General features: G+C 41.1%; 1 protein-coding gene across 9 annotated transcripts in view; it reads left to right on the top strand.

Moving 5' to 3' along the window:
- Nucleotides 1–11,552, top strand: part of SPATA6 (spermatogenesis associated 6) — a 112,744-nt gene extending 101,192 nt beyond the window's left edge. For all 9 annotated transcript variants that reach the window (XM_075555825.1, XM_075555838.1, XM_075555843.1 and 6 more), the window contains 2 exons: nt 6,029–6,120; nt 10,897–11,552. In XM_075555825.1, the coding sequence (XP_075411940.1) occupies nt 6,029–6,120; nt 10,897–11,077 (273 nt within the window). In that variant the 3' untranslated portion in view covers nt 11,078–11,552. The remainder of the gene's footprint in view (nt 1–6,028; nt 6,121–10,896) is intronic.
- Nucleotides 11,553–13,983: the final 2,431 nt, after the last annotated feature.

The following is a 13,983-nucleotide window of genomic DNA, read 5'->3' as shown; positions in this document are numbered from 1 at the left end:
TACAAATTAGAACTAGTGATCACAGTTTACTTTAATTCTTATCCTTGTAGACATTTTTGTAAACACTGTCTTAAAAACCCATAGCAAGGAAACATGTTATAGGAACTTGACATGTGGTCATTTCATTTGTTTGTGGATGACAGATATAAGTTTTGTATTATTACTGAGTTTTCTGCCTTTCGCCTATGCCTTTGTCTTAGACTGTATCACTACGTCTGATCTCTGTGTAGTCTGCAAGTCTGAATAGATCGCTTTCCTTTCTTTTCTCGGGTATGTTCTCATTATGATTCCAATTCCATAAATAACATAATGCTCAAATAAAATTATGATTAAAAGAAACTTAAGAGAACATTTACTTTAATGCCATTTCAGGAATGTAGGGCTTCTTTTAGTAATGTACTATTTTATTAATCATGTTTTATAGAAAAAATTCTTTCTAGGTAGCACACCAAAAAAGCTACTTCTGGCCATATTATTTTATTCAAGTCATTATAATGCTATAATTAAAAATGGAATTGGTGTTATCTAAAAAGAGTTTGAGCAAAATTTTCTACAATGAAATATTTAACTCATGTCTTTGGGTGGAAGTTTTGATGTCCTAGGCCAGCTCATTTGTATTCCAAGTAGTAGTACAACGGACTAAAACTGGACTCACCCAAACGAAACCAAAGTGCACGTTAGCATCTTGATTCCAATGCATAGCAGCCCTCGGCAGGGCTTCTGAGGCATGTAAGTATAGGTTTGAATTTCAGCTCTTTGTTTTTTAAAGCTGTAACTTTGGATAATTTATCTAATTTTTCTGACTTATCAGTACCTTTTTAATAAGATTGTAGAATGCTTTGATGAGGTCCATATGAAAAATCTGGATACAGTAACGGCGTATCATAAATGGCACACTTATTTCCCTGTTTGTCTCTGAGGTGTCAGTGACGAATAAGAGGTAATGCATGTCTCCATCGCCCAGCAGTGTGTTTTCTGGCACAAACAATAACGATAAATCTACTCAAATGGTTGCTTGATCCACAGCTAATAGTGTACAATAAGCTGTGATGATTTTTACCTCTTTGATATAACTTGACCTGTAAAACAAAATCTACATGCAGACTCGTACAAGAGATATATATATATATGTACAAGGGAGACCCAGAAAATGATGGAAAACAGAGTAAGCCTTTGGGAGGTATGACCAGTTGTCGAAGGTAAAACTGATTATCTGCTCTCTAATCCTTCCCCCAATTCACTATTAAAAGTTTTTTTAAAAAGAAGAAAAAAGTTCATAGAACAACTCTGAGACCAGAGGAACTAGACGATGGTCTAAGGAACAAGACAATCTTCTAAGGAACTAGACTATATAATTCCTTAGGTCTGGACTTGAATTTGCCCTCCTGTTTGTATCGCAACACTAGGCAGGTCTTTAAGGGGAGCCAATAGCATCAATGGGGCACACGCATTCGAGTGCTCCCTGTTTTAGATCAAGGAGGCAGCGTTGGCTGAGAACAAACATTCTCAAGGGGTTCCCAGTGAAGAGGAACGAAGGTGGAACACGGGGGAAGCGAGAAGAGCAAGCGGGGTTGCAGCAAGGGGTTCCCAGTGATTGAAATGAGCAAAGTGTGCATGAACCATTAGATCGAATCGGATGATCTCTAAACCTCCATTCAATTCAGAAGAAAATATTTTTAAAAGATCACGGAAAAGAGAAAAGATCATGGAATTTCCCCCACAAACTCCCCGAAATGTCATAGAAAAAGATGAATGGCCACAAAACAAAACCGTAGCATTTGAAAGGCATAATCATTGAGTGACATAGCTCGTTTTGTTTTTCAGAATAATTCCCCCCATAATATCCCTGCTGTTAATGGGCAACAGTGCTCTGCATGGATATTAGTCATTGCATTTTCATAAATAATGTTAGGAATTGTGATCTTTCTCTCCAGAAAGCAATTTAAGGCATCCTTTCAAGACACCAATTAGACTTATAAGATGCTTCATTAGTTAGAAATTTTTTCCTAATGTTTGTTCCTTGCTTTATTTCCTAATAATTGTACCCTTTGTTTCAGTTAGCCCTTAGAATTTCATAGAATAAACCATGTCTTAATTATATTTCCATTCTCAAAGGCTAGGATAGTAAGCGCCCAACAATAACTTTATGAGATAATTTTCTAATTTGTAATTGGGGTTTATATTAACTCAACATGCTTATCTATATATTACATCCCCAAATAAACCTTTAGCTTAATCCTGTTATTCTGATCAAAACTTAATTTTCAAAACTGTTGGTGACAAAATTACACAGAAAATGTTTACATAGGATGTTACCTACTCTATCATCTAGGCTTTTATGACTTTTCCTAAGGACAAAATGTCGTCAAAATAAGCACGTTATTTGTATCTGTGTCTTCTTGGAGGAGCCCTGGCAGCACGGTGGGTTCAGCGCTGGGTGCAGCTGTGATAGGTCAGCATTCTAAAGCCCAAAGATGCTCAGGAGGGCAAAGAAGTGGCCGTCTGCTTCTGGGAAGATTTATGGCCTCAACACCCCTAAGAAACCCGCTGCCTGATCCTGTGTGTCCACTGACGCACAGGCACCTCGACAGCACTGGGCCACTCTCCTCAGTCCTTGCATCGTGATCTGCTTTGAAGTTTGAGCCAACATTACAGCTTTTAATTTCTTATATTTCTCTGTCCTGCCTGCCTTACTCTTACAGGAAATTATATTTCTATAATGTTAGGAGAGCAAATGCTCCGCTTAGCTGGTTTATCAGATTGGAACAAAATAAGCAACATCTAACTATATGCAACATCAAACAGTATAGATTACATTGCAACATAAAACAAAGATCCTTGCAACTGAGTCAATAAGTGACATTATGATAAATGGAGAAAATATTAAGGTTGTCAAGTATTTACTTTATTTACTTGGATCCAAAATCAATAACTATGAAAGAGCAGTCAAGAAATTCAAGAACATATTAATAACAGTGAATAAATCTGCTGCAAAAGAATTTTTTAAAGTGTTAAAAGGCAAACATAGTACTTGAAGGATTAAGATGTGCCTGACTCAAGCTATAGTCTCTTCAGGTGCTTCATCTGCAGGAGAAAGCTGGACAATAAATAAGACTGCAGAAGAATGGATGCATTTGAATTATGGTACTGGCAAAGAATATTCAATATATCATGAAATGTCGGGGAAAAAAATGTGCCTTGGAAGAAAAATAGCATGCTCCTTAGACTAGATACAGAGAAACTTCATCTCACATATTTTGGATGTATCATGAGGAACAACCAGACCTTAGACCTGGATAAACATCATGCTTCATCAAATAGGGTCATCAAAAAGAAGACCCTTGTAGCAGCAAAGCCCACATGGAGGAAGCACACCAGCCTGTGTGCTCACGAGGTGTCGATTGGATCAGGTATCAGCCATCAAAGAACAAAAAAGCATATCCTTGTGAATGAGGGAGAGTGCGGAATGGGACCCAAAGCCCATCCGTGGCAACCGGACATCCCCTTACAGAGGGAAGGAGGCGAGCCAGTCAGGGTGCAGTGTAGCAACATTGAAACATGACTTACTTCTGTTTCTTTAATGCTTCCTCCACACACACCGCCCCCCCCCTGCACTATCATGATCTCAATTCTACCTTACAAATCAATCAAGACCAGGGGATGTACACTGGAACCGAAAAGAGCTGGAAACACCAGGAAACTAGGACAGATGAACCCCTCAGGACCAATAATGAGAGTAGTGATACCAGGAGGGTGAGGGGAAGGTGGGGTAGAAAGGCGGAACCGATCACAAGGATCTACATATAACCCCCTCCCTGGGGGACAGACAACAGAAAAGTGGTGAAGGGAGATGTCGGACAGTGTAAGACATGACAATATAATTCATAAATTATCAAGGGATCCTGAGGAGGAGGAGTGGGGACGGGGGAGAAATGAGCTGATACCAAGGGCTCAGGTAGAAAGCAAATGTTTTGAGAATGGTGAGGGCAACAAATGTATAACTGTGCTTGACACAGTAGATGTAAGTATGGATTGTGATAAGAGTTGTACCAGCCCCAATAAAATGATATTTAAAAGAAATTTTTTAAAAAGACCCTTACAAGGATGGGCTCAAACATCGGGACTATTGCAAAGCTGGAACATCAGTGTGTGATTCTGTTCAGAACCTAACAGCTACTAAATGATATTCAGAAATATGATGTAAACCACCGGTTCTCAACCCTCCTAATGCCGGGACCGTTTAACACAATCATCTTGTGGTGACCCCCCCAACCATAAAATTATTTTATTGTTACTTCATAACTGTAATTTTGCTACTGTTAAGAATTGGGTGATGCCTGTGAAAGTCATGCGACCTCCAAAGGGGTCATGACCCACAGGTTGAGAACTACTGATCTGAAACCTAATAACAACTTGAAAATAGTGGGGAAACATACCATCTGAGCACTAAATTAAAAAGGCTGTTGTAGCTATATTAACAGTGGGTAGAAGTTAAAGTATAAAAGCATGAATAGAAGTAAGCACTTTATAATAATATGTTCACCCAGAAGCTATAACATTACTAAATTTGTACATTTTCAGTGAATTTTAAACTTGTGCTGTATTATTTATTGTTCACATTTCTTAACTGAATGCTCTCTTCCCAGTTTCATGCTGTCAGCAAAATTTTAAAATAATCTTTGTTCGGATGATTTCTTATATTCTGTGAATAAATCCATTATTAATAATGACCCTCAGCAATTCATTTGCATTTACCTAGTTCCTTTGTAATCAACTCTCTTTAATCCTGTTCTTGTTTGGCTTAGGAACATGAGTATTGGCCAGCATTTGAAAGAGATTAAAGTATATAAAATTATTCATATGAACATATTTAATATAGCTGATATTGTTTACAAAACTATCTCCATTCACAGTCGTTTCTTATAATTCAGAAGTTAAGAATTAAATGCCTGTAGAAGCAGAAATATCCATTGTAATTCGAACTGCCTTGCCTTTCATTTTTCCTCTTGTGACAGCACAACTTTGCTGTGTGATGAGTAATTCTGTTATTTCCTCAGTGAGTCATAGCTGTGTTAGAATGCTGGAGGTTATACGGTTTTTCTAAATATGTTTCAGAATGCAAGTATAATCTTTTGAAGCTTATGTAATGATGTGTGAGATATTGCCAACTTACTTATCTTAAACAGGATTCCATTCTCACTCGTTTATTGATTCAGGAAACAGCTACTGGCTGCCTAATCTTTGATAAGCCCTAATAGCAAAAGTTATGAGTAAAACTAGTATTCCTACTCCTCATTATGGAAAAGCTACCTGGCATTTCACATTTATGAAAATGGAAACAATATAGTGCATTAATAATAAGCCATGGTGAAGAGGAGGAGAAACTTGGATTTTGTGAAAGGGGACAAGGTTGAGCAGGCTATTGGTAGTTTTTTTAGTTAGGGTTGGGTGGAAGGAGCGTGGTACTTAGTAGGTAGGGTTGGCTAGGCTACAAGTTGGTGGGATCCCAGGGACTTTGGAATTGGGCAATAGATTTGGAAGTTGCTTCTTCCAAAGAGGCCTCTTGGCCACTTTACCCAGCCCAGGTAGCTGAGCCTCTTCTCCCAAGCCCAGGAGCCAGCCACCCCAAATCCAGTCTCAGGATGATGGAGTGGAGAGATGCCGTGGAAAAGCAAGGGGAGGCCTAGTGTGTGTCCATGGGAGGCTGTGTCCCTGCTTCTCTAGAGGCAAAGACAGCCCCTCACCACCACCGTCATCCCCGGCTGCAGGAGGGAAAGTCTAGTGGGGAATTGGGCCCATTGTTACTTAACAAGCTTGGAAATTAGCCATGGTAAGTGAGTAGCACGTGTATTCATCTTTATTTGCCGATAATAAACCCACAATTCCTTTTGGGTTTTACCTCAAAAATCCTAGCATTTAATGAAACTTCTTTTAAGTGGTTACAAGGGTGAGCATTCCCCATAGAAAGGTTAGTGTCATTTTAGAGGCAATAAGAAAAAGAATAAATGAAAACCTTTACATTTTTCAGGATGAGCGAGACCCAGAGAAAGAAGAGGAACTGGAACTGAAGAGAGGCCTTTTGTACAGGGACTCTGCCTATGATAGTGACCCCGAGTATAGGTATGAGCTTGGTTTCTGCTGTGGGTAGAGCTCTTTCTCGTGGTTCCCCTGCTGGGACTTTGGGAGACTTTGACCGAGTACGTCATTTCTGTATGTTAGTATGTGAAAACCCTGTTAAAATATCCAATGGTTAGCTCTCAGAGACTTTTAATGTATTTGACTGCCCTATAAGCCTGTGTGTGTGTGTGTGTGTGTGTGTGTGTGTGTGTGTGTGTGTGTGTGTGTGTGTGTGTTGATATAGCTGTTGTGATGTAAATAACAGTGTTTAGTCTAATTTTATTTTCCCATTTTTACTATCTTTAAAGGCATAGAATGCTTTTCAGATTTTGGTATGAGACCATAGTGTAAATGCTCCCAACAATCTGTTTTGAATTCTGAGACTGAGAATACATTCTTCCCAGCCCTACTACATCCATACATACATCCATCCATACACCCATCCATCCATCTATCCGTCCGTCTGTCCGTCCATTCATCCATCCATCCTTCCATCCATCCTTCCATCCATCCTTCCATCCATCCATCCTTCCATCTATCCTTCCATCCTTCCATCCATCCTTCCATCCATCCTTCCATCCGTCCGTCCGTCCATCCATCCTTCCGTCCGTCCATCCATCCGTCCGTCTGTCCATCCATCCGTCCGTCCATCCATCCATCCGTCCGTACATCCGTCATCCATCCTTCCATCCATCCGTCCGTGTCTGTCCGTCCATCCATCCATCCATCCTTCCATCCGTCCATACATCCATCCGTCCGTCTGTCCGTCCATCCATCAGTGTCTGAAGAGCATAAAGCATGGACTCAGTACTATCCTCAGTGCTTTTCAATCAAAATGTTTGCACACTGGGAGCAATAGTGTTATGGAGAGTGATTAATATAGTATAAACTATTTGATTCTATGAACTTTTAGAATATAAATTTAAAGTGTAGAATCTATATCACAATCCTTAAAGTTGCTTTCAACTCTGACTACAATGAGCACATGGCCAATACTGTACTATTCTCATGACCTCCCAGTTCTTTGGTGCTGCTGCATCTTGCCTTCCAGCATGCTCTTCCTTCTCTGTCCCATCACAGTGCTTTTTCTGAAGGCACTCTGAGGTGTGGGCTATATCTAGTGTGTCAAGTGGTCTTCATTTGATACTGAACCATCACGAGAAATTGCCATTTCTGTTCAGTGAAATTAAAAACATAGGAAATGAATATATGGGGTATTTAATAGCAGAACGTTCAGTTTTGCCTGACACAAACTTTATAATCTCTAACAGACCTGAGAGATTTAATCAATGACAAATACATCATTTATTGAAATTGTCAATTATGTGTTAAAAATGAGTAGAACGAAACACAACTCAGTCTTTGAAGAAGTCAATACCTTAAATATGTTATCCCAGAATGTATTGCATATGAAAACAATATTGTAACTTTGGTATTTATCCATCACGAGGTTAGAAAAATTGGCCTGTTCTTTGCTATTCTACCACAACTTGCCTAGTGTTAGTCTGTTTCATAAGCTTGCTCTATGTTCGATGATCCCTTCAAATCCAAACCTTTCTCCACTGTGTCCCATCTTCCTATGGACTTATCTACAGCCTCATCTTCTACTCGGAGAACTGCTTACCACATAGAATGGGTTTTAAAGCTACGGACTCACTTTCCTTCCCCATTCTGCCATTTACTAGTCAAGTAGTCCAGGCCAATGATTCAAATTCACTGAACCTCAATTTCTACATTTATCAAGCTCAAATGGAAATAAATTTTGTGAATTTGAAATCTTCATGTTTTTAACTTCTGTGTTTGAGGTCTAGAGCCCCGGTGGCGTAGTACTTATCAGGTGGGCTGCTAGCCACAGGTCAGCTGTGGCCCCCCGTGCCCACCCGGAGGAGTACGAAGCCTTCTTCATCTCTTGTCTCGAGTTAGTGTCGGAAAGCGAAAGGGACAGCCCTTCCCGGTCTGACAGGGTCTCTGTGAGTCGGCATCGACTTGGTGGCAGTGAGTTTGGACTTGGGGTTTGGTGTTCAAAGTGAGCTCTCTCCCAGGTATTAGCATATAGTCTAGCTTTTGAAGCAATACCACAAAAATTAGTTAAGGAAGCCGAGGTCTTGGCACTTGATTAAAGTGTCTGAGCTCGCTCAGCTGATAAAGATGTGGGCGGGACTTCCGTTCTCGTCTGCGTGGCTCTTCTAGATCATTTGCGCTTTGCTGTCTCACCGTGCCACGCCTGTCTGTCTTCCATGCCACGCCTGTCTGTCTTCCATGCCACGCCTGTCTGTCTTCCATGCCACGCCTGTCTGTCTTCTCTGTATTCTTTCTTGAGTCTGTCTTCCGTGCCACACCTGTCTTTCTTCTCTGTATGCTTTCTTGAGTCTGTCTTCCATGCTACGCCTGTCTTTCTTCTCTGTATGCTTTCTTGAGTCTATCTTCCATGCCACGCCTGTCTTTCTTCTCTGTATGCTTTCTTGAGTCTGTCTTCCGTGCCACGCCTGTCTTTCTTCTCTGTATGCTTTCTTGAGTCTGTCTTCCATGCCACGCCTGTCTGTCTTCTCTGTATGCTTTCTTGAGTCTGTCTTCCGTGCCACGCCTGTCTGTCTTCTCTGTATGCTTTCTTGAGTCTGTCTTCCGTGCCACGCCTGTCTTTCTTCTCTGTATGCTTTCTTGAGTCTGTCTTCCATGCCACGCCTGTCTGTCTTCTCTGTATGCTTTCTTGAGTCTGTCTTCCATGCCACGCCTGTCTGTCTTCTCTGTATTCTTTCTTGAGTCTGTCTTCCATGCCACGCCTGTCTTTCTTCTCTGTATTCTTTCTTGAGTCTGTCTTCCATGCCACGCCTGTCTTTCTTCTCTGTATGCTTTCTTGAGTCTGTCTTCCATGCCACGCCTGTCTTTCTTCTCTGTATGCTTTCTTGAGTCTGTCTTCCGTGCCACGCCTGTCTTTCTTCTCTGTATGCTTTCTTGAGTCTGTCTTCCATGCCACGCCTGTCTGTCTTCTCTGTATGCTTTCTTGAGTCTGTCTTCCGTGCCACGCCTGTCTGTCTTCCATGCCACGCCTGTCTGTCTTCCATGCCACGCCTGTCTGTCTTCCATGCCACGCCTGTCTGTCTTCCATGCCACGCCTGTCTGTCTTCTCTGTATTCTTTCTTGAGTCTGTCTTCCGTGCCACACCTGTCTTTCTTCTCTGTATGCTTTCTTGAGTCTGTCTTCCATGCTACGCCTGTCTTTCTTCTCTGTATGCTTTCTTGAGTCTATCTTCCATGCCACGCCTGTCTTTCTTCTCTGTATGCTTTCTTGAGTCTGTCTTCCGTGCCACGCCTGTCTTTCTTCTCTGTATGCTTTCTTGAGTCTGTCTTCCGTGCCACGCCTGTCTGTCTTCTCTGTATGCTTTCTTGAGTCTGTCTTCCGTGCCACGCCTGTCTGTCTTCTCTGTATGCTTTCTTGAGTCTGTCTTCCGTGCCACGCCTGTCTTTCTTCTCTGTATGCTTTCTTGAGTCTGTCTTCCATGCCACGCCTGTCTGTCTTCTCTGTATGCTTTCTTGAGTCTGTCTTCCATGCCACGCCTGTCTGTCTTCTCTGTATTCTTTCTTGAGTCTGTCTTCCATGCCACGCCTGTCTTTCTTCTCTGTATTCTTTCTTGAGTCTGTCTTCCATGCCACGCCTGTCTTTCTTCTCTGTATGCTTTCTTGAGTCTGTCTTCCATGCCACGCCTGTCTTTCTTCTCTGTATGCTTTCTTGAGTCTGTCTTCCGTGCCACGCCTGTCTTTCTTCTCTGTATGCTTTCTTGAGTCTGTCTTCCATGCCACGCCTGTCTGTCTTCTCTGTATGCTTTCTTGAGTCTGTCTTCCGTGCCACGCCTGTCTGTCTTCTCTGTATGCTTTCTTGAGTCTGTCTTCCGTGCCACGCCTGTCTTTCTTCTCTGTATGCTTTCTTGAGTCTGTCTTCCATGCCACGCCTGTCTGTCTTCTCTGTATGCTTTCTTGAGTCTGTCTTCCATGCCACGCCTGTCTGTCTTCTCTGTATTCTTTCTTGAGTCTGTCTTCCATGCCACGCCTGTCTTTCTTCTCTGTATTCTTTCTTGAGTCTGTCTTCCATGCCACGCCTGTCTTTCTTCTCTGTATGCTTTCTTGAGTCTGTCTTCCGTGCCACGCCTGTCTTTCTTCTCTGTATGCTTTCTTGAGTCTGTCTTCCGTGCCACGCCTGTCTTTCTTCTCTGTATGCTTTCTTGAGTCTGTCTTCCGTGCCACGCCTGTCTTTCTTCTCTGTATGCTTTCTTGAGTCTGTCTTCCGTGCCACACCTGTCTTTCTTCTCTGTATGCTTTCTTGAGTCTGTCTTCCGTGCCACGCCTGTCTTTCTTCTCTGTATGCTTTCTTGAGTCTGTCTTCCGTGCCACACCTGTCTTTCTTCTCTGTATGCTTTCTTGAGTCTGTCTTCCATGCCACGCCTGTCTTTCTTCTCTGTATTCTTTCTTGAGTCTGTCTTCCATGCCACGCCTGTCTTTCTTCTCTGTATTCTTTCTTGAGTCTGTCTTCCATGCCACACCTGTCTTTCTTCTCTGTATTCTTTCGTGAGTCTGTCTTCCATGCCAAATTCTTATCTCAGTTTTGGAAACTGTTTCCCCTTTAATGCATCACTTTTGGAAAGGACGGGTCTTTTTGTATTGAATTTCACATAGCTCAGGCAGCGCTTTGCAGACCCATCAAGCAGGCGGTACGTGCTTGGCGTCTACAGTACTGTCTCTCCCTAGCTTCTCCGTGGCTTTCATCTTTGGTGTCTTTTTTCTACAGCTCCTTCCCGCGGCCACATGGCCCTGTGCACTTGGACGATGGTGAATACTGGTCCAACAGAGCAACCTCCTACAAAGCAAAACCCCACCGACCCATCTTCGAGAACAGTATGGACAAGATATACAGGAATTTATACAAAAAGGCCTGTAATTCTGCTTCTCACACTCCAGAAAACTTCTGAGGCCACCCACGATAAACTATGAATGTCGTGTCAACTCCTCAATGAAAACATTTGATGTGATCATTATCTGTTTTCCTTTTTTTTTAAAACAGGTGGTTTTAATTGAGTAATGAGACCTGATTTCATTACTACAAATGGTAAATTGTCATAGGCTGTGTCTTTTATTACGAGAAGGTCTGCTTTCCAAAAGTCAAAACCCCGTAGTGCAATGAGAACTGCAGACTTGATTTCGACAAGGTTTCCCTGTCCCATTTATATATCTCTTGTTTCACTTCTTATACAAATCTAACAATTGGTTTCTCTAAAAACATTCTTCTGCCTTAACCACTGTGTAATTTTCTTTTCTTGTGTTTGGCTGATTACTTTGTCCAGGTAAAATTTAATTTATATTAACTCCCACTTCTTAATAATGAATGAAAATATATGCTGTATGGAAATGAATTTCCCAAGAGTTTAAACTGGTATTTTTACTTTTCTCCTGCTGAGAAGTCTATTTATATTTCTTAACTGGTAAGAAATAGCTTTTTAAAAACAATTTTTAACTTTATATGCTCCTTCACTCCCTTTTCTCTGGAAGAACTACCTAGAAATACCTGTGCCTATATATAACCCCGCACCTGAATAGCTCATTTCTAAAGAGAAATTTTTACATGGTTTTGTTCTTGAGCTTTGTTTCAGCAAAGCCCAAATCTGAAAACAGTCTCACTTAAAAATATAGTTAACTGAATGAATGAATCATTTTAGCTCTTTCGAGTTTTCATTAGGCGCTATAGGCCAAGACCATAAGATCCCTGGTTGAGACAAAAGCAGAACTCTTTGTAAGAGGCACTCAGTTGAAATCTATTGATTAATTGATAAAATTAGCTTTCTTCAACCATACATGTTATGAAGTCTTTGAGATATAATGAAATCAATTTCTTCCTATTTACCAAGGGGTGAGAGGGACCTGGAAGTAGAAAAGAGTGAATTATAGTCAAAGCATGCAGTAGCATGCTCTAGGAAATCAGTTATAGAGTTTAGAATCTCACAGGTATTCACTAAATATATGTTTAATCAGAATTCACACACACACGGGCCATTTGCGAAATGCCAGGCCACATGAGTGCGTTAATGTTTCGGTTCTAGGTTCCATGACAGTGTTGTTCAGAAAAAAAAAGTTACTGTTTAGTGGGAGGGGAACGAAACTTCAAAGAAAATGTTTTACTGTTACAGAAAACCTCCCGAATGTAAGTCCCACAAGAATTGCGCCAATGTTGCTATTGGCTGTAGCAAAGACTACAGAAACTGGAGAAAGCGGTGTTCTGGTAGACATGTTCCTGTGGTTAAGTGTGATATCTTCTGAAGTGTTGAGGGCAATTATCCACAAAGCTGTGATGCATCTTTCTGGTTTGATTATTTTTCACTCCTGACGGGAAGGAATGGTCCCTCTTATATTGCAGTATCTTAGAGTAAAACCCGCAAGTACTAATAGTTGTCTTTTCTTATGGATGGAAGTAGAACAGTGCCGTTGTTTATCCTCTTAGATTGTCCTCTGTCGTCTCTCAAATCCAGTAGTAGTCCTTGTACTTCCTGTGAAAGATAGACTTCATCGCCTTCCCTTTAATGCGTAAGGGGCTTCAAACATGGAAGGTAAATTTCATGGGATTTTCCCACAGACTTTTTGAAGCCCTTCATATGCTTTCCAATAAAAAGTAGTTTTTAAAAAAAAGACCGGGGGGTGAGGAGTTGGAGATGGATTTGGAAAGTAAACATTTTAATTCCACAAAGAAACCAGAGATGAATCTTTAATCTGAGTTCTCCCTGGTTCCTCTACCAGCTGTGTAATCTCGATTGAAGTCATCTATACTTCTTGGACTCCTGTTTCCTCATCTACAAGATTGAGAGATTCATTTAGAACCATCTTTTGATAACAGTTTTACTGAAATATAATTCCCATACTATAAAATTCACTCATAAAAGTATACAAATAAATAGCTTTTCCTAGATCAATGAAGATGCGCAGTTTAAATACTGTCTTAATTCTACAACACTGTCAACAGTACTAGAAAGAAACCCTGTGACATTAGTAGTTAGCACCCACTCCTTCCTGGCTTCTTAGCCGGTAGCAATCACTGGCCTACCTTCTGCCAGGGTTTGCATTTTCTGGACATTTCATATAAAAGATAATACAATACGTGATCTTTTGTGACTCTTTAACTTCTCATAATGTCTTCAGAGTTAATCCATGTCATAGCATGTACTCATTCTTCCTTTTTATTTCTGAGGAGTGTGAATTGACCACATTTGGTTAATTCGTTCATCAGCTGGTTGTCACTTGAGCATTGTGAATAATGCCACAGGAGTTTTTGTGTGTCCGTATGTTTTGATTTCTCTTGGGTATAGCTTTAGTAGTGGAGTTGCTGAGTCATAAGGGGACCGTGTTTAAACTTTGAAAAAATGCCAAACTGCTATTTCCATTTTAAAAACATTTATTTTTTGCTTACTTTGGCATCCCAAGCTTTCCCCTATCCACCCATCAGCCTTATGAAGCACTCTGCTCCCATGGAGGAAGCATACATTGTTGTTTAAAGGCTCCCCGGATCAGTAGTCTATTCAGAGAGAAAAAGCAACGGGCTATTTAAACACATAAATTGGTTTGATAACTTTGCTAATAAAAGAATGCAACAGTGGGGAGAAGGCCCTTATAGCTTGATGAAATATGCAGGGGGCAGTGAATTATTTAACAGGGCTCTTCTAGCCAGAGTCTCTAACTCACACCCAATGACCTTTCCCTACCTGGGCCTGGTAAGAAGGTAGGAAGCACACTGATAAGATTCTCTGGAGTGAGAAACAGGAGCGAAGTTCTCATTACAGCAAAACCCAGGAGTAGAGCCTAGATCCCCTGCACAGAACCGCCTGGATCCAGA

The sequence above is a fragment of the Tenrec ecaudatus genome, chromosome 1, assembly GCF_050624435.1.
Source record: "Tenrec ecaudatus isolate mTenEca1 chromosome 1, mTenEca1.hap1, whole genome shotgun sequence".
NCBI lineage: Eukaryota > Metazoa > Chordata > Mammalia > Afrosoricida > Tenrecidae > Tenrec > Tenrec ecaudatus.
Note: the sequence above shows the minus strand (reverse complement) of the source record. Positions and strands in the feature narration are given on the sequence as shown.